This window comes from Patella vulgata, chromosome 1 (genome assembly GCF_932274485.2).
Source record: "Patella vulgata chromosome 1, xgPatVulg1.2, whole genome shotgun sequence".
NCBI classification, from domain to species: domain Eukaryota; kingdom Metazoa; phylum Mollusca; class Gastropoda; family Patellidae; genus Patella; species Patella vulgata.
This window is the reverse complement of record NC_065879.2, coordinates 64,563,530-64,578,741: the sequence shown is the minus strand read 5'-3', so window position 1 is coordinate 64,578,741 and position 15,212 is coordinate 64,563,530. Positions and strand designations below refer to the sequence as shown.

The 15,212-nt window shown below is 34.8% G+C and overlaps 1 protein-coding gene across 4 annotated transcripts in view; it reads right to left on the bottom strand.

Annotated features, from left to right (window-relative positions):
• The window catches only part of LOC126825255 (ankyrin repeat domain-containing protein 6), a 24,736-nt gene extending 9,524 nt beyond the window's left edge, over window positions 1–15,212 (bottom strand). The window contains exons 1-2 of one of the 4 annotated variants that reach the window (XM_050555083.2): window positions 15,172–15,212; window positions 460–615 (exon numbers count right to left, since the gene is read on the bottom strand). In XM_050555083.2, coding sequence (XP_050411040.2) covers window positions 460–576 — 117 coding nt within the window. In that variant the 5' untranslated portion in view covers window positions 577–615; window positions 15,172–15,212. Of the gene's footprint in view, window positions 1–459; window positions 616–1,661; window positions 1,781–13,647; window positions 13,769–14,934; window positions 15,034–15,171 lie in introns of those variants that run through there. The other 3 variants (XM_050554929.2, XM_050554989.2, XM_050554872.2) reach the window with 3 other exon arrangements.

Below are 15,212 nucleotides of genomic sequence, written 5' to 3'. Positions count from 1 at the left end.
ATTATTGTAATAGTTCAAGTCAAAAAATGTAACTAATCTGCACTGACACGCCAAAGAAACTTCATTTAAAAATCTAGATAACACCATCCAGTCTCTACTTTCTAAAGTAAGTTAAAATCCATCATGACTTTTTGGATTAAAGTAATATTTTCTTAATAAGCCATTTAAATGTTTCCTGCACTGAATTTTTGGAGCCAAGTAACTTTATTTTGGACAAATGTACCTTTGGCTGAAATCCATTATGCAGTTTAGGATGTTGTAAATAAATCAATTTCCAATTCAATGTGCCCCTTTATATTTAAATTTGCCCATCCGCAGAGCCCATTTCATGCTCCAGTGCCCTCAAGTTGTCCAGCCCTTTCACATTAACAAACTTAAATCCATTCCGCTATTCTGAAGAAGTTTTTTTAAATATCCTAAATCTGACCCTTAAAAGATGCCCCAGCACAAACAACTTACAGTGTACGAGACCCAATTAACGTCTATTCCTTCCTCTATATATCTCTCCACACGTCTCACATGACCAAATCCACATGCTTCCCAGAATGCCTCTTGACGCGACGCAGCTTGACCCATTAATACTTCTTATTCACCTGTACCGAAATTCTAACCAATCTGAAAAATACATAAATATAACTTCAATAATTAATACTGTATTAAATACAAATCCCACAATACAGCCCTCAGTTACCTCTCGTGTCAGTTCTTGACACATCTTTATTGAGACTCAATAGGAAAGGGTACTGGCCTGATATACATGTAAGGTTGACAGCATACAAGATTTTTCCCCTAATTATACCTGTCATGATAATACTGACTTACTAATTAGGCTGCAGATCAAGGTATATATAAAGCACAAACAACATGTTAAAACTGATGTGAAATTAGAAACTCTTCTTTCAATTTATTAATGACATCACTGCAATATAATACATAAATGTCAACAAAGTGAGCGGTGGGCCGGTGGCCACAATAAAATTACTGTACATGCAAATCAAAATTAGTGTTTTCATTCCATGTATTCAAGTTGTTGCTCGATTAACATCTGGGCCCTTATTCACGAAAACTTAAAATAAGATACAATCGAAATTTTAAGAAATACTGCAATTCGATTGGCTGACCAATATGCAAATTGGATATATGCAAATTGATTTTACTGGTCAGCCAATCGAATTGCAGTATTTCTTAAAATTTCGATTGTATCTTAGTTTAAGTTTTTGTGAATAAGGGCCCGGAACCCATATTAAAAACAAGAGTGCATTCTAGTCCTTTGATGACAGCATAATAGAACCTTTAACCTCGATTAGTCCGATAATCAAATGTCTTTACAAAGACTTCAAAGAATTTTCAGTATGAAAGAATTTGATTGGTATGTGTAGATGCATGGAGTCAACCAATGACAACCTACGCATAACTGGACCAGCAGAATAAAGAAGTGTCTTTAAACCACAACAAAGTGGAGCAAACAACCAAAATTTAAAACAGAACTAAATGTTGTTGATGTAGCTAGTTTGTCTACCCATTCACAGTTACTATACATAACATATTACCGTATATAAATCAAGTCAGAAGATTTCACAACCCCTTACTTCTCCCCTTTAAACAATTTCCAGGGGGAAACATTGCCTGTATAAATCTGCAAGAAGATTTGACAACCTTACCTGGCTCATGAAACAAAATCATCTTGTATAACTGGCACTAAGTGAAGCTACATTTACACGTAAATGAAGAGAGAGGATAGGATTTATTTAAATACCATCATACAGATCATCGACACTCCTATAGATGTACTAATTAACATTCCTGTTTATATTATCTATTTATGTGTACCTAATTATTACTTATAATTACAGTAAAACTGAACAGATTGATACAACTACATATACCAAGCCTTCCCATTTAAACAAACTCTCATCAGGCGAAAACAAATGCAATATCTTATTCAAAATCATTTTAGGATTTGACTGTTAATGAGTATTTGCTAAACTCTGTGAGATTTTGTATGACTCATGAATTAAAAGTTAATATCTCTGCAATGGCTTGGCAGATGTATTATGCTATCTAAACTGAATAAGCCTGTTGTAACTGTGGCATCAAATCGTGTCAAATCAAAAAATGTTTTTTTACTAACGGTAAATGTCCTATACAACACTTTAAAATCAGGTAATTCTAGTTGATTTGGGGAGTCACATGGCTACAATATCTTACTGCTTAAGAACACCTAATTTCACAAGAATTTATTATCCAAAAATTGGATTGTTGCCTGAAAGCCTAATGACATCTATAAAGAATGAGGAAAATCTGACTGGCATCAAGAATTGTGCCTATTTAAAGATACATTATGGGAGATAAGATAAAGAGCTGGCAGTTCTCACAATAATAGTTAAAAACTAGATCATGTAAAGGCAATTTGCTAAAAATTTCAGTCAAATTAATCCACTCTAAACCAAGATACAATGTATAACGATTGAATTTTAGGCCTAGCCTCGATCATCATAACTAAAGTCGGTATGATAAAAAAAACTATGAACCGAGAATTAAGGAATTGAAATTTCGGCCTAGCCTCTATCATCATAACTTAAGTCAGTACGATAAAAAACATAGTCTCGATCATCCATTTCATGATTAAGTTATGAATGGAAGTCGAGAAGCAAATGTGATCATAATCCAATAAATATCGCAGACTAGCGATGCCACCGAGAGTTGATTATGGTCTGGATAAGTTAATTAATGTCTAATTAATAATTTAGATAACATTTCAAGCCTAAAGAAAGCCCTGCAATTGGCAGATTTCGCTCTTGCATAATTTATGTTTAAGCTAATGGTTCACAATATTTTTAGCACCTAGACTCACTTGAAGTGTTTGGAAATTAAGTCGTCACACCAATAAACTACAACTGTAAAACTGTAATCATTGTAATGAGTATTTAATTTTGAGCACATTTACTGCTGCTGATTTTAAAAAGTCACTTACAAAAAAAATTCTATCTGAAAATGAATCATACCTACAGGTAGTTTTTTAATATTATTTTGCATGACACTGAATAGTACCGTAAATATTTCAGTTAGGTTCTATATAATTTACTTATTTAATACGTAATTTTCAAAATTAACTAAATGACTAAATTTCTATTGTAATATTAAGACTAAAATAACAATATTTAAACATAACATGTGTTTAAGACGACATATATAAATTAAGAATTTCAAGATTTGTGCTTTGGGCACGGTCCATCATTTCCGACTAAATCTTGCGACAACCGTTCTTTACTTTGGCAATAAAAAGCTGATTTTTGTAAACCATGTTGGTTCTATAGTGTATGTGTGTGGTGTGGTCCCCCTGCACGTACTATATATATATATTGGTATTCTGCTGTGAACTTGAGGCATTAATGACTAAAAGCTAGCGGTTAACAGTGTTTTAGTTTAAGGCTTAATCTTTTGACTTTTATTGAAGGTCTAGTACTAATTGTTTTTTCATGACTATAGTGGAACTCTTGGTAGATACTCATAGCACACATGTTGTGAACCGCTACCTTAAGCCAAACAAACTAAATTTGTCCTGATTAACCTACTAATTTAATTATCTCTAAGTTTCTATTACTAATGTATCCATTCCATTCTAAACAACCCTTGACTTAATTCCACAATTCTACTTATATACATAAACATACATTCTATTTATCTATTACATATGACTGTTTTATAAGGATGGGTAAAATTACTAAAAACAGGTTAATTCAGTTCACAAAAAATCTCAGATGAACACACATTCAAGAAACTCCCAGTAAAATATTATTATCATAAGTGTCAAGTCTGAAGACAAAATCAATGAGTAAAATAGTATTACCATGAGTATCAAGTTTGAAGAAGAGATCAATGAGTAAAATAGTATTACCATGAGTATCAATTCTGAAGACGAGATCAATGAGTAAAATAGTATTACCATGACTATTGGGTCTGAATACAAAATCATTGAGTAAAATATTATTACCATGAGTATCAAGTCTGAAGACGAGATCAATGAGTAAAATATTATTACCATGAGTATCAATTCTGAAGACGAGATCAATGAGTAAAATAGTATTACCATGACTATTGGGTCTGAATACAAAATCATTGAGTAAAATAGTATTACCATGACTATTGGGTCTGAATACAAAATGAGTGAGTAAAATATTATGACTATGAGCGTCAAGATAAAAACAGAACCAACAAGCCAACAGTGAGGCTGATGTCCCCCGCCAAAATACCAAAATAAAAAGATGACACATATTAATTAATCGCACATTTATTTTTTCGAAAGTATCAAGCAATTAAACATTACACTAAGTTTTATCACTCTCTATCAGATAGAATCAAGATTATCTTGTCCCAAACCATCGACAAATGAAATCGATTAGCTCTGTTTAGCGTCAGCTCGAAATATTAATCATTGAACTCAGTCAAGGCATTAACCTAATGAACATCTACATCAAGTTTAAACATTCACCTAATTAACATCTACATCAAATTTAAACAGACAATAAGTAAAATACCCAATAGAAAACTACCAGTAGTTAAGACACCCCATAAATATACACAGTGCCAAGATCATATACCAAGAATCAAACATGTTTGTTGATATTTCGTTTCATTTCAAAATCTGATGCCATTTTTATGACAATAATGATCAAGGTCGATTTTGGATTTTGAATTTTACATCTCATTTTTATGGTGGCTGATAGTGGCCATGTTAAATCTCGCCCTTTTCATAGCGCGACAACACGACATCACGACAGTATTGACGCAATCATACGACACTTAACTCTGTCGTATCATCGTGTTATTTTTATCGTAACGTCGAGATGTCGACTTATTGTCCTAGTCTCTTTCTACAAGTCACAAAAATACAGCTGTACTCATTACATCAGATACATATACATAGATACATATAAATAAGACTCGTCAAAAGAGATAATAGGAAAACGTTGATTCGTTTTCTAAAAAAAAATGAAACATTTTGCGCCCAAAATTGAATTATATTTGGTATTACATTCAAAAAATCTAGAATCATAATAGCAGGACAAAAGTGAGTCAGCTATGTTAATTCCTTGAATAAGAAGTGGTGTCGGTAGGTATCGAACAAGTATGCATTGCCTCGTGTACGACACCCACCAATACTTATAGATTACTGAAGCGATAGTTTAGAAGCGATTTCAGAAGATTTCCAATTTATTTTATTAGAGTGGGAAGGGGATTATATAAAACCTCAAATCAGACCACATAAAATCACCGCATTGGTGTAGCACGCCATCCCAATAAGTGCAGGGGAGGTTTTTTATGAGGTGAAGAAAGCGATTTGCAGCTGTTATTGACCTTATCGCATATTCATCCGTTTGGCATCACTAATGGGATCGGGGCCTAGATGATTAAAAATAGGCCCAGTATTGCCTTCAGCTATGAACACACTCCGAAAGTCCCCTACGCACCCCCCCCCCTCTTATTTTGTTTAACAAATAATTTCGGAATCAATAAAATGGTAGGTCCCTATCAATGATGTTTGACACGACTGGAAATTAATGTGTCTAAAATTGATTAAACAACATAGGGTAGTAAATATTACATTTTGAATCCGTATCAATGATACATTTAGGGTAGTAAATATTACATTTTGAATCCGTATCAATGATACATTTACTCAAAATGTTCCTTCCAATGGATCACCATTTAACTTGAAAACAAGGGAAGCAGCCGATCGAAGAAAAAAAGATTTTAAAAAACAAGTTTCAATATGATAGTAGTGGTTCGGTCATGCATTTACATCTGTGGGTGTCATCCTTTCTTTGAAAGTAATGATTGTGCCAGATTTGAACAAAGTCCATCTAGATTCGCGGCCTGTAGGTAAAGTGTTGACAGATAAAACGTAAAAAAAAAAACCAGACCTATAAAAATATATTTTCTAAAACTATTTTAATTTTGAAATTATATTATTTTCACATGTGCTAAGTGTTTTAGTGAATAGTTATAGAAAGGGTCTTGTAGATTAAGACTATAGCGCATGTGCACTGTGCAGTTTTAAACTTCCGAGACGACAAGTCGACAAGTCGATGATACGACAGTTTCGCTTTTTGTCGTGCCGTCGTATCATCGACTTGTCGTGGCGATAAGTCGATGATACGACGGCACGACAAAATCGGGTCGATGACACGACAAAATCACGCGATCTTACGACAGTTTGTTCTGTCGTAAGATCGCGTGATTTTGTCGTAAGATCGTGTGATTTTGTCGTGTCGTCGTATCATCGACTTATCGCCACGACAAGTCGATGATACGACGGCACGACAAAATCACACGATCTTACGATAAAATCGGGCGATCTTACGACAGAACAAACTGTCGTAAGATCGTCTGATTTTGTCGTATCATCGACCTTATTTTGTCGTGCTGTCGTATCATCGACTTATCGCCACGACAAGTCGATGATACGACGGTACGACAAAACACTAAACTGTCGTATCATCGACTTGTTGACTTGTCGTCTCGGAAGTTTAAAACTGCACATGCGCTATAGTCTTTATCTACAAGACCCTTCTATAAATATTCGCTAAAACACTTAGCACATGTGAAAACAATATAATTTCAAAGTTAAAAGAGTTTAAGAAAATATATTTTTATAGGTCTGGGGTTTTTGTTTTTTTTGTTTTTTTTACATTTGATCTGTCAACACTCTACCTACAGGCCGCGAATCTAGATGGAATTTGTTCAAATTTGGCACAATCATTACTTTCAAAGAAAGGATGGCACTCTCGGAGGTAAATGCATGACCGAAGCACTACTGTCACATTGAAACCTGTTTTTTTTTTTTTAAAAATCTGTTTTCTTCGATCGACTGTTTCCCTTGTTTCAAGTTAAATGATGATCTATTGGAAAGAACGTATTGAGTAAATCTACGCTATCACTAAGACGGATTCAATATGTAATATTTCTCATTACTACCTATGTTGTTTAATCAATGCTATACATGTTATTTTTCAGTCGTATCAAACATCATTGATATCATTTTATTGATTCTGAAATTATTTGTAAAACAAAATAAGAGACGTGGGGGGGGGGGGGGGCGTATGAGGCTTTCATAGTGTGTAATCATCTAGGCCTCGATCCATTGTTTTTGGTGCTTGATATTTTGCGGGGGAGTCGCAGTGTCTAGGCAGGTAAGACGTTGGTTCGGTAACCCGAAAGCTGGGTGTTCGATCCCTTCATTGGACGAGAAAGTTCATCCAGATTTTCCGACGAGGTCTTGTCAGTTGTGCTGGACAGAGGGCCTGGCACGTAAAATATCCCTTGGTAGTTGGAATTCGATATAATGGTAGGCCATAGTACGCTGTCCTGGCAAAATTTCGCTCATAGTATGGCGTATGCCCGTCTTCAATATGACAGTACTGGTTCGGTCATGTATTTACACCCGAGAGTATCATCCTTTCAGAGGATCGCGTGGCTACGTGGGCAAGACGCTGGCTAGCTAGCCTGGAGGTTGGGTGTTCGATCCCACACTGATCAGAAGTGAATATTCGCTAGGCCTCTGATAAGAATGACATCGATGCGACTTAATGAGTCCCCAATATTAACATTATTCCTCCGACAAATTTAATTCTAAAAATTTTTTTTTTATGTATTAGAAAAATAAATAAAGACATTTGAAGTATTTGTAGGTAAAAAATATTTCCTATGTAGCGTAAATGGGTATTAAAATGAGTAAAAGGCATCATTCTACCCGAAGCAGTTACATCTTATATAAACAATGCACGCGCCATTGGTCCAATGATTGACACCGCGTGACGTGATTGCATGTGTTGAAAACAGTCATCTTTTACAGAGATATTAGACGACTTTTTTCACAGATTGGTTCGATCCCTGCATTGGCCGACAAAATTCATCAAGATTTACCGGCGTGGTTCCCCCTTGTCAGTGATGCGGGACGGAGGGCCTGACAATGACAGCTGTCTAGTCGTTCGGATGGGACGAAACACCGAGGTCCCGTGTACACATTGGCGTGCACGTAAAAGATCCCTTGGCAGTTGGATTTCGATATAAGAGCGGGCCGTAGCGCCGCTTCCCGGGCAAAATTCCCTCATAGCACACTGTATGGCGTATGCCCGTCGTCTTTAGCCCAGTTTAGGAGAGAACAGTAGGACGTTAAACTCCATCTCATTTCATTTCATGCCATCCTGTCTTTGAAAGTAATGATTATGCCAAATTTGAACATCTAGTTCCGCAGTCTGTAGTTATACCAGAGGGTTGACAGATAACACCTTAAAAAAAACAGATCTATGAAAATATATTTTCTAAACCTTTTTTAATTTTGAAATTATATTGTTTTCACGTGTGATAAGTGTTTTAGCGAATAGTTGTAGAAAGGGTCTTGTAGATTAAGACTATAGCGCATGTGCAGTTTCAAACTTCCGAGACGACAAGTCGACAAGTCGATGATACGACAGTTTGGTTTTGTCGTATCATCGACTTGTCGACTTGTCGTCTCGGAAGTTTGAAACTGCACATGCGCTATAGTCTTAATCTACAAGACCCTTTCTGTAACTACATGTATTCGCTGAAACACTTAGCACACGCGAAAACAATATTATTTCAAAATTAGAAGAGTTTTAGAAATATATTTTTATAGGTCTGGTTTTTTCTTTGTTTTTTTGTACGTTTGATCTGTCAACACTCTACCTATAGGCCGCGAATGTAAACTGACTTTGTTCAAATTTGGCACAATCATTACTTTCAAAGAAAGCATGACACTCTCGAATGTAAATGCATGACCGAATCACTACTGTCATATTGAAATGTGTGTGTTTTTAAATCTTTTTCTTGATCGCTGCTTTCCTTGTTTCATGTTAAATGATGATCCATTGGAAGGAACATATTGAGTAAATGTACGTTATCACTGATACGGATTCAATATGTAATAATATTTCTCATGTTTAATCAATTTTTGACATATTATTTTCCAGTTGTATCAAACATCATTGATACCATTTTATTGATTCTGGAATTATTTGTAAAACTAAATAAGAGACGTGGGGTGGGGTATGAGGCTTTTAGAGTGTATTCATAGTTGAAGATATTACTTGGCCTTTTTTTACTCATTTAGGCCCCAATCCCATCAGTGATGTCAAACGGATGCAAGCCTATATGCGATAAGGTCAATAACGGCTGCGAATCGTTTACTCCACCTCATAAAAAAACTCCTGCATCTATTTGGGTGACGTGGGGGGGGGGGGGGGGGTATGAGGCTTTTAGAGTGTGTTCATAGTTGAAGATATTACTGGGCCTATTTTTACTCATCTAGGCCTCAATTCCATTAGTGATGTCAAATGGGGGAGAGAGAGAGAGAGAGAGAGAGAGAGAGAGAGAGGGGTTTAACGTCCACTCGACACAAATTAGGTCATTTCGGGACTAACATATGGTTTAATTTTATTTCAATAAATCGTTTGCGCGTAGGGGTCTTTAGCAGTGGGAGGAAACCGGAGGACCCGGAGAAAACCCACGAGGTTTGACAGGCGACCCTACACCTTGTCACGTACAACCGGGGATTCAAAACCACGCCAGTTGACTCAATGACAGGCTGTGAATCGTTTTCTCCACCTCATTCAAAAAAAAAAAAGACTCCTGCAACTATTGGGGTGACGTGCTGCACTATGATAATGCTGTGATTTTAAAGAATGTGACCCGATTTGGTTTTTTTACAATCCCCTTCCCACCCTGTCTTCTGAAATCATTTTTAAACTATCGCTCCAGTCATCTATAAATATTGGTGGGTGTCGTACACATGGCAATGAATGCTTACTTGTGTGATACCTCCCGACACCACTTTTTCTTCAAGGAATTAACTTAGTTAACTCACTTTGGTCCTGCTATTGTAATTCTAGATTTTTTAAATATAATACCAAATATAATTCACTTGTGGACACAAAATGTTTCATTATTTTGAGAAAACAAATAATTAATCAACGTTTTCCTACTATCTCTTTTATATTTATCAAATCTACTACTTAGGCCTATATATGATGTAATGAGTACAGCTGTATTTTTGTGACTTGTAGAAAGAGACTAGGACAATAAGTCGACATCTCGACGTTACGATAAAAATAACACGATGATACGACAGAATAAAGTGTCGTATGATTGCGTCAATACTGTCGTGATGTCGTGTTGTCGCGTTATGAAAAGGGCGAGATTTAACATGGCCACTATCAGCCACCATACATTTTATTGTAATTGATTTATTGTTATTAAAGAAAATTACGGATGTCTACTAGTCATGTACATGTCGACTTCCTTGTTCATAAAATAGTATGTTAAATCCCATTTAATTTCAATGATTTCATTTTTTATCACAATACATTTAGGTAATTTACACAACATGAAGTACTGGTACCGACATGGGCATACAGTATGTCGTATGAGCCAGGGGAGCAACGGTCCCCCCAAATTCTAACATAACAGTTTGGAAAATTGAGGTAAAAGCAAACAAATTGGACAGTGAAAGCAAAATTACATGTATTCACAATGACAGCAACTCAATTTCAGACAAACGGTCAACCAAAATTCTTCATAAACAATCTATTTAAATTTGGCTTCATCAATATTTTTCAGGGGTAAGGGGATTAACCAAAAGCTTGCCTTTCCAAGACAAATGTCAAGTTTATTGTTTGAAAATTAGGAGTCGGTCACACCAGGTGTCTATTCATGCTTCTTCTCTATAAGCTTGTAAAATACGTTTGCTTTCACATCTGCGCCAATATTACTAAAAGCACTTTTTTTCAACAGCCAGGTTTCATTTCAGTAGTTTCACCAATGGCATCAGTTAGTCAACTGATATTTAAGTTTGAAGTGGTATGATTTTTGTTAAAATGTGTATCGTCGATAGATAAAAAGAAATTTGCACATGTACTTATATTTTCATGTTTAAAATTTCAGGGACATCAACCCACATTCACGAAAGAGTCTCAAGTAACATACTCAAGTTAAAAAATCAGCTTGACATAATTAAATGATAATAATGTGCGAAAAAATTACATGAAGCCTAATTAGTCGAAGAGTCCAGAAATAGAAAGAAAGAAATTGATTTCTTTCGGACCGTAAATGCATTATTAAACAAAAGGAGAGTATTGTAGCCAAAACAAAAATCATCAGACTTATCTCAACTTTTATAATATTTTCGTAGATAAATAGGCATTCATGGTTGCTGTCCATGTATCTGTGTATCCCTAACCCTATCCCTAAATAAAAGGGTGTCTGGTGGTCACAGTCCTTCATGTTTAAAGTGCGCTTTCGCTCCTGCTCCTCTCAAACCATGTCAACTTTCCTTCACGGGGTCGTTAAAGACTCCTGCAAATTAGCTAAATCGCTCTCCCAAATAAACTACTCTCAGTTTATGTTTATTTCTAAATTGCATACGCCCTCGTTTTCATTCTGTATTTGAATGCTAACGTAAGGCAGTATCTTCCATAAGAACATATAATATAAAGAGAATATTAAACAAGGCTATAAATACAGTTTGGCTCTCCTTAATTCAAGAAAATGTAGAATTACTCTTGCAATATAATTTTTTTACGGGAGCTTTTTTCTCATTTTTGAAATTGGCAGAAGCCTTTATTGAACGTGAAGGAACAGGGTTCCCGCGGCTTCGTCAAACATTTTTTCAAGGATATTCAAGGATAAATATACGTCAAATTCAAGGATTTTCAAGGACATTTTTTAGCCTAAAGTTACAACTTTTCATCTTAAAAATAACCAAAACATTACAACTATCGTTATAAAACTTCTAATCTAAACGGGATTTTCATATCAACTTACTATTATTAACAATTTGAAACAAAATTAAGGATCTCAACTGAAATTCAAGGATATTTTCCTATTTCCGCGAAATTCAAGGATATTTTCCTATTTCCGCGAAATTCAAGGATATTCAAGACCTTGAAAATGAAATTTTAAATTTAAGGATATTCAAGGATTTTCAAGGACCGCAGGAACCCTGAGGAATGCAGTCATCCACCATCAAGCTATACATGTATTATATACATGAAAATACATGAAGAAAGTTCTGTATACTAAGATTAGCAAATAAAAATCATGGGGTGTCTTCGTCCGAGAAGTTTTTGGCAAATTTGTCTAGGATTCTTCGGCTATATATTTGTACGACTGTGAATAGCTGCAATATTTTAGCATTGTCGTTGTCTCTGCTACAATTGGTACATTCATTGATGCTTTCACCTATTAAAAATAGTCTCAAACGAATAATTTTGAACACATATAAAAATTGTATTGAAATATTTGCTTTTAACCCAGACAATGAATTACACTTACATTGTATATGAACTATTAAAAAGTCACTGAACAGTTTCTCTTTTGTGGTAATGCTTTTTATGTTTTTGAAGCCACATTTTTTTTTTATGTACACAAGTGGTCATAAGATTACCCAAGTAAAATCTCCATTAATCATAAAATGAAGCTGTCTCAACTTCCTCTCCTGCAAGGAATTCACATGCTTTTCAGCATTTTTTTCCCCTGGCTTTTATATGGTTGCAGTAGTGTTTCAGTAGTGTATTTGTTTCTCAAAGCATTTTAATTATTTGTATTTTTCAATGGCTGTGAAGGTGTTTGGACGGCATCTGTAAGTTCTACATGAACTTTCCTACGTAATAAGGGAGCAACTTAAAACAATTCCACTGAACGAACATTTAAATGGTTTAGAATCAGTAATACATGTAGATCTACATGAACACATAAACTTACTGTTTTGCCGAAATTAAGGAAATCTTTATCTGTTTATATCCAAAGACTAATGCATCACATTGTGATAAAAATTGTGACCTTTAGACGGACCACAAGCTAAAAATGTGATTTTTCGTACAATCATGGGCAATAATTCAGGAAGTTACAATCTGATATGCACGAATATCAATATGAACCAAGATCTATGGGTTATAAACATGTATTTCAAGTTTCATCAAAATTGGATCAAAATTGTGGCCTCTAGGGGGTCCACAACCTTGATATACTATATATTTACACTATTTGCGTACGAGGGGCGGCCTTTTTGTCCGGCAATTTTGGTCCAATTTTGGTCCAATTTTCAGGCAATTCGGACTCAACCATCATTAGGGTGCAATGGTGATATATTCAAACTTTTGTTTAAATCGGATAATAATTGTGACCTCTAGAGGGACCACAAGCTAAAAACATGATTTTTCGTACAATCAGGGGCCATAATTCAGGAAGTTACGATCCGATGTGCGCAAATATTGAAAGTAACCAAGATCTTTGGGTTATAAACATGTATTTCTAGTTTCATTAAAATCAGATAAAAAATTGTGATCTCTAGAATGTCCACAAGATAAAAACGTGATTTTTCGTACAATCAGGGGCCATAATACATGAAGTTATGGTCCGATACATGCCAATATCGAAAGGAACTGAGATCTTTGGGAGATCTATATTTCAAGTTTTGTCAAAATCGGATAAAAACTGTGACCTGTAGAGTGTCCACAAAAACAAATTGTGGACGGACAGACAGACGGACGGAGAGGGCCGACGACAATATACGTCCACATGAAAATGTGGGCGAATAAAAAGTCCTGTGATTTGTATAATAAATATCACCTGGTACTTGCGTGAGCCTTGGTGATTTCAGTCCTAAACTATTATTATTATTACAGCATTCTGTACGCCAGGTTAATTGGAAATTCATTTATTTTATAATCATATATGATTACAAAACCTGTTGAAACAAAGGACTTAGAACCATCCATTACTGTGCCTGGAGTCAAAGACAGAAATTATCATAAGCAGTAAATTCTATTAACTATACCATACTGTGAACTGTTTAAACTCATCTTTCACTAAGTGAAACACATGGTTGCCAGTCAAGTCATCCACAAGCAAAGTCATCCACAGTTGAGTCGTCCACACCCATTGGTGGAGTCGTCCACAAAGCATTGGTGATGTTGTCCACAACTATTGGTGCTGTCTTCCACAGCTAATACTAATACTCATACACAATTTAATTGTATGGAAGAAATAGTTAGTACTCGTTGACTGTTTTGTTATTTGATTTTAGATCGAATCACCAATGTTTTTATAATAAAGTCAATCGTATTGTTTGTTAATTGTATGGAAGAAATAACTTTTAATCCTTGATTGTTTTGATGTTAGATCGGCATTATGATTTTAGTTCAGGGGTTTTTTTTATTAGTTCACCAATGTTTTGTAACGAAGTAAAGTATACTTGTATTGTTTGTTAATTGGTGTTATGATTTTAGCATTTTTGATTGTTTGATTAGTATTAACAATGTTTTTGTAATAAAATATTGGAAGAGTAAGTTATAATCTCACGCTTGTATTTTGTATCCGACAGAGCACATCTCACCGGCATTCATGAAGATAAAACATAAATATTCAACTACGGAATAACTGGGTGGTAGTGGTGTAGGAATGTATTTGTGCATGGGGTTTATTGTTTTTTAATAAATTTGTTGTATTTATGAAATTGTTATTGAATTTGTTGTATTTATGAAATTGTTATTAATTATTTATTGAATTTGTTATATTTATGAAATTGTTATTGATTATTTATTGCATTTGTTATATTTATGAAATTGTTATTTATTCAATAAAATGATTTACTGTGTTGTTTATAAACTTTATTCATGAACGGAACTTGGCACAAAAAAATTATACTAGTAATTAAGAATATTTTCTGTGTCCCCAAAGTAAACTTTTGACAGTTTTGTATGGACGACTTAGCCAACATATTTCTACACCCCAAATTTAAACTATGTCGCGTGGACCAATGGGTGTGGACGACTCCACCAACGGGTGTGGACGACTTAACTGGCATTCACACACACACTACACCATGGAGGTGTATTATATTGTCAATATATTCACCTCTATGCACTACACAGACTCACACTGCAGACAGTCACACAGTTGAGTTAGTTAGTGTCAGAACTCAGATGCATATTTTCCATTTCTCTTAATTCATATTATTAAATGGGCCTTCTATCTACACATTTTTATCAATAAAATAAAATTACACAAAACAAATGATTTCCACACATAATCAAACTTCTCAGAATATATTAAATTCATAAATATTACATTTTCCCCAGTTACACTACTTACGATTTTATATTAAACCCAGACAATTGCTGCGAATACCCAGA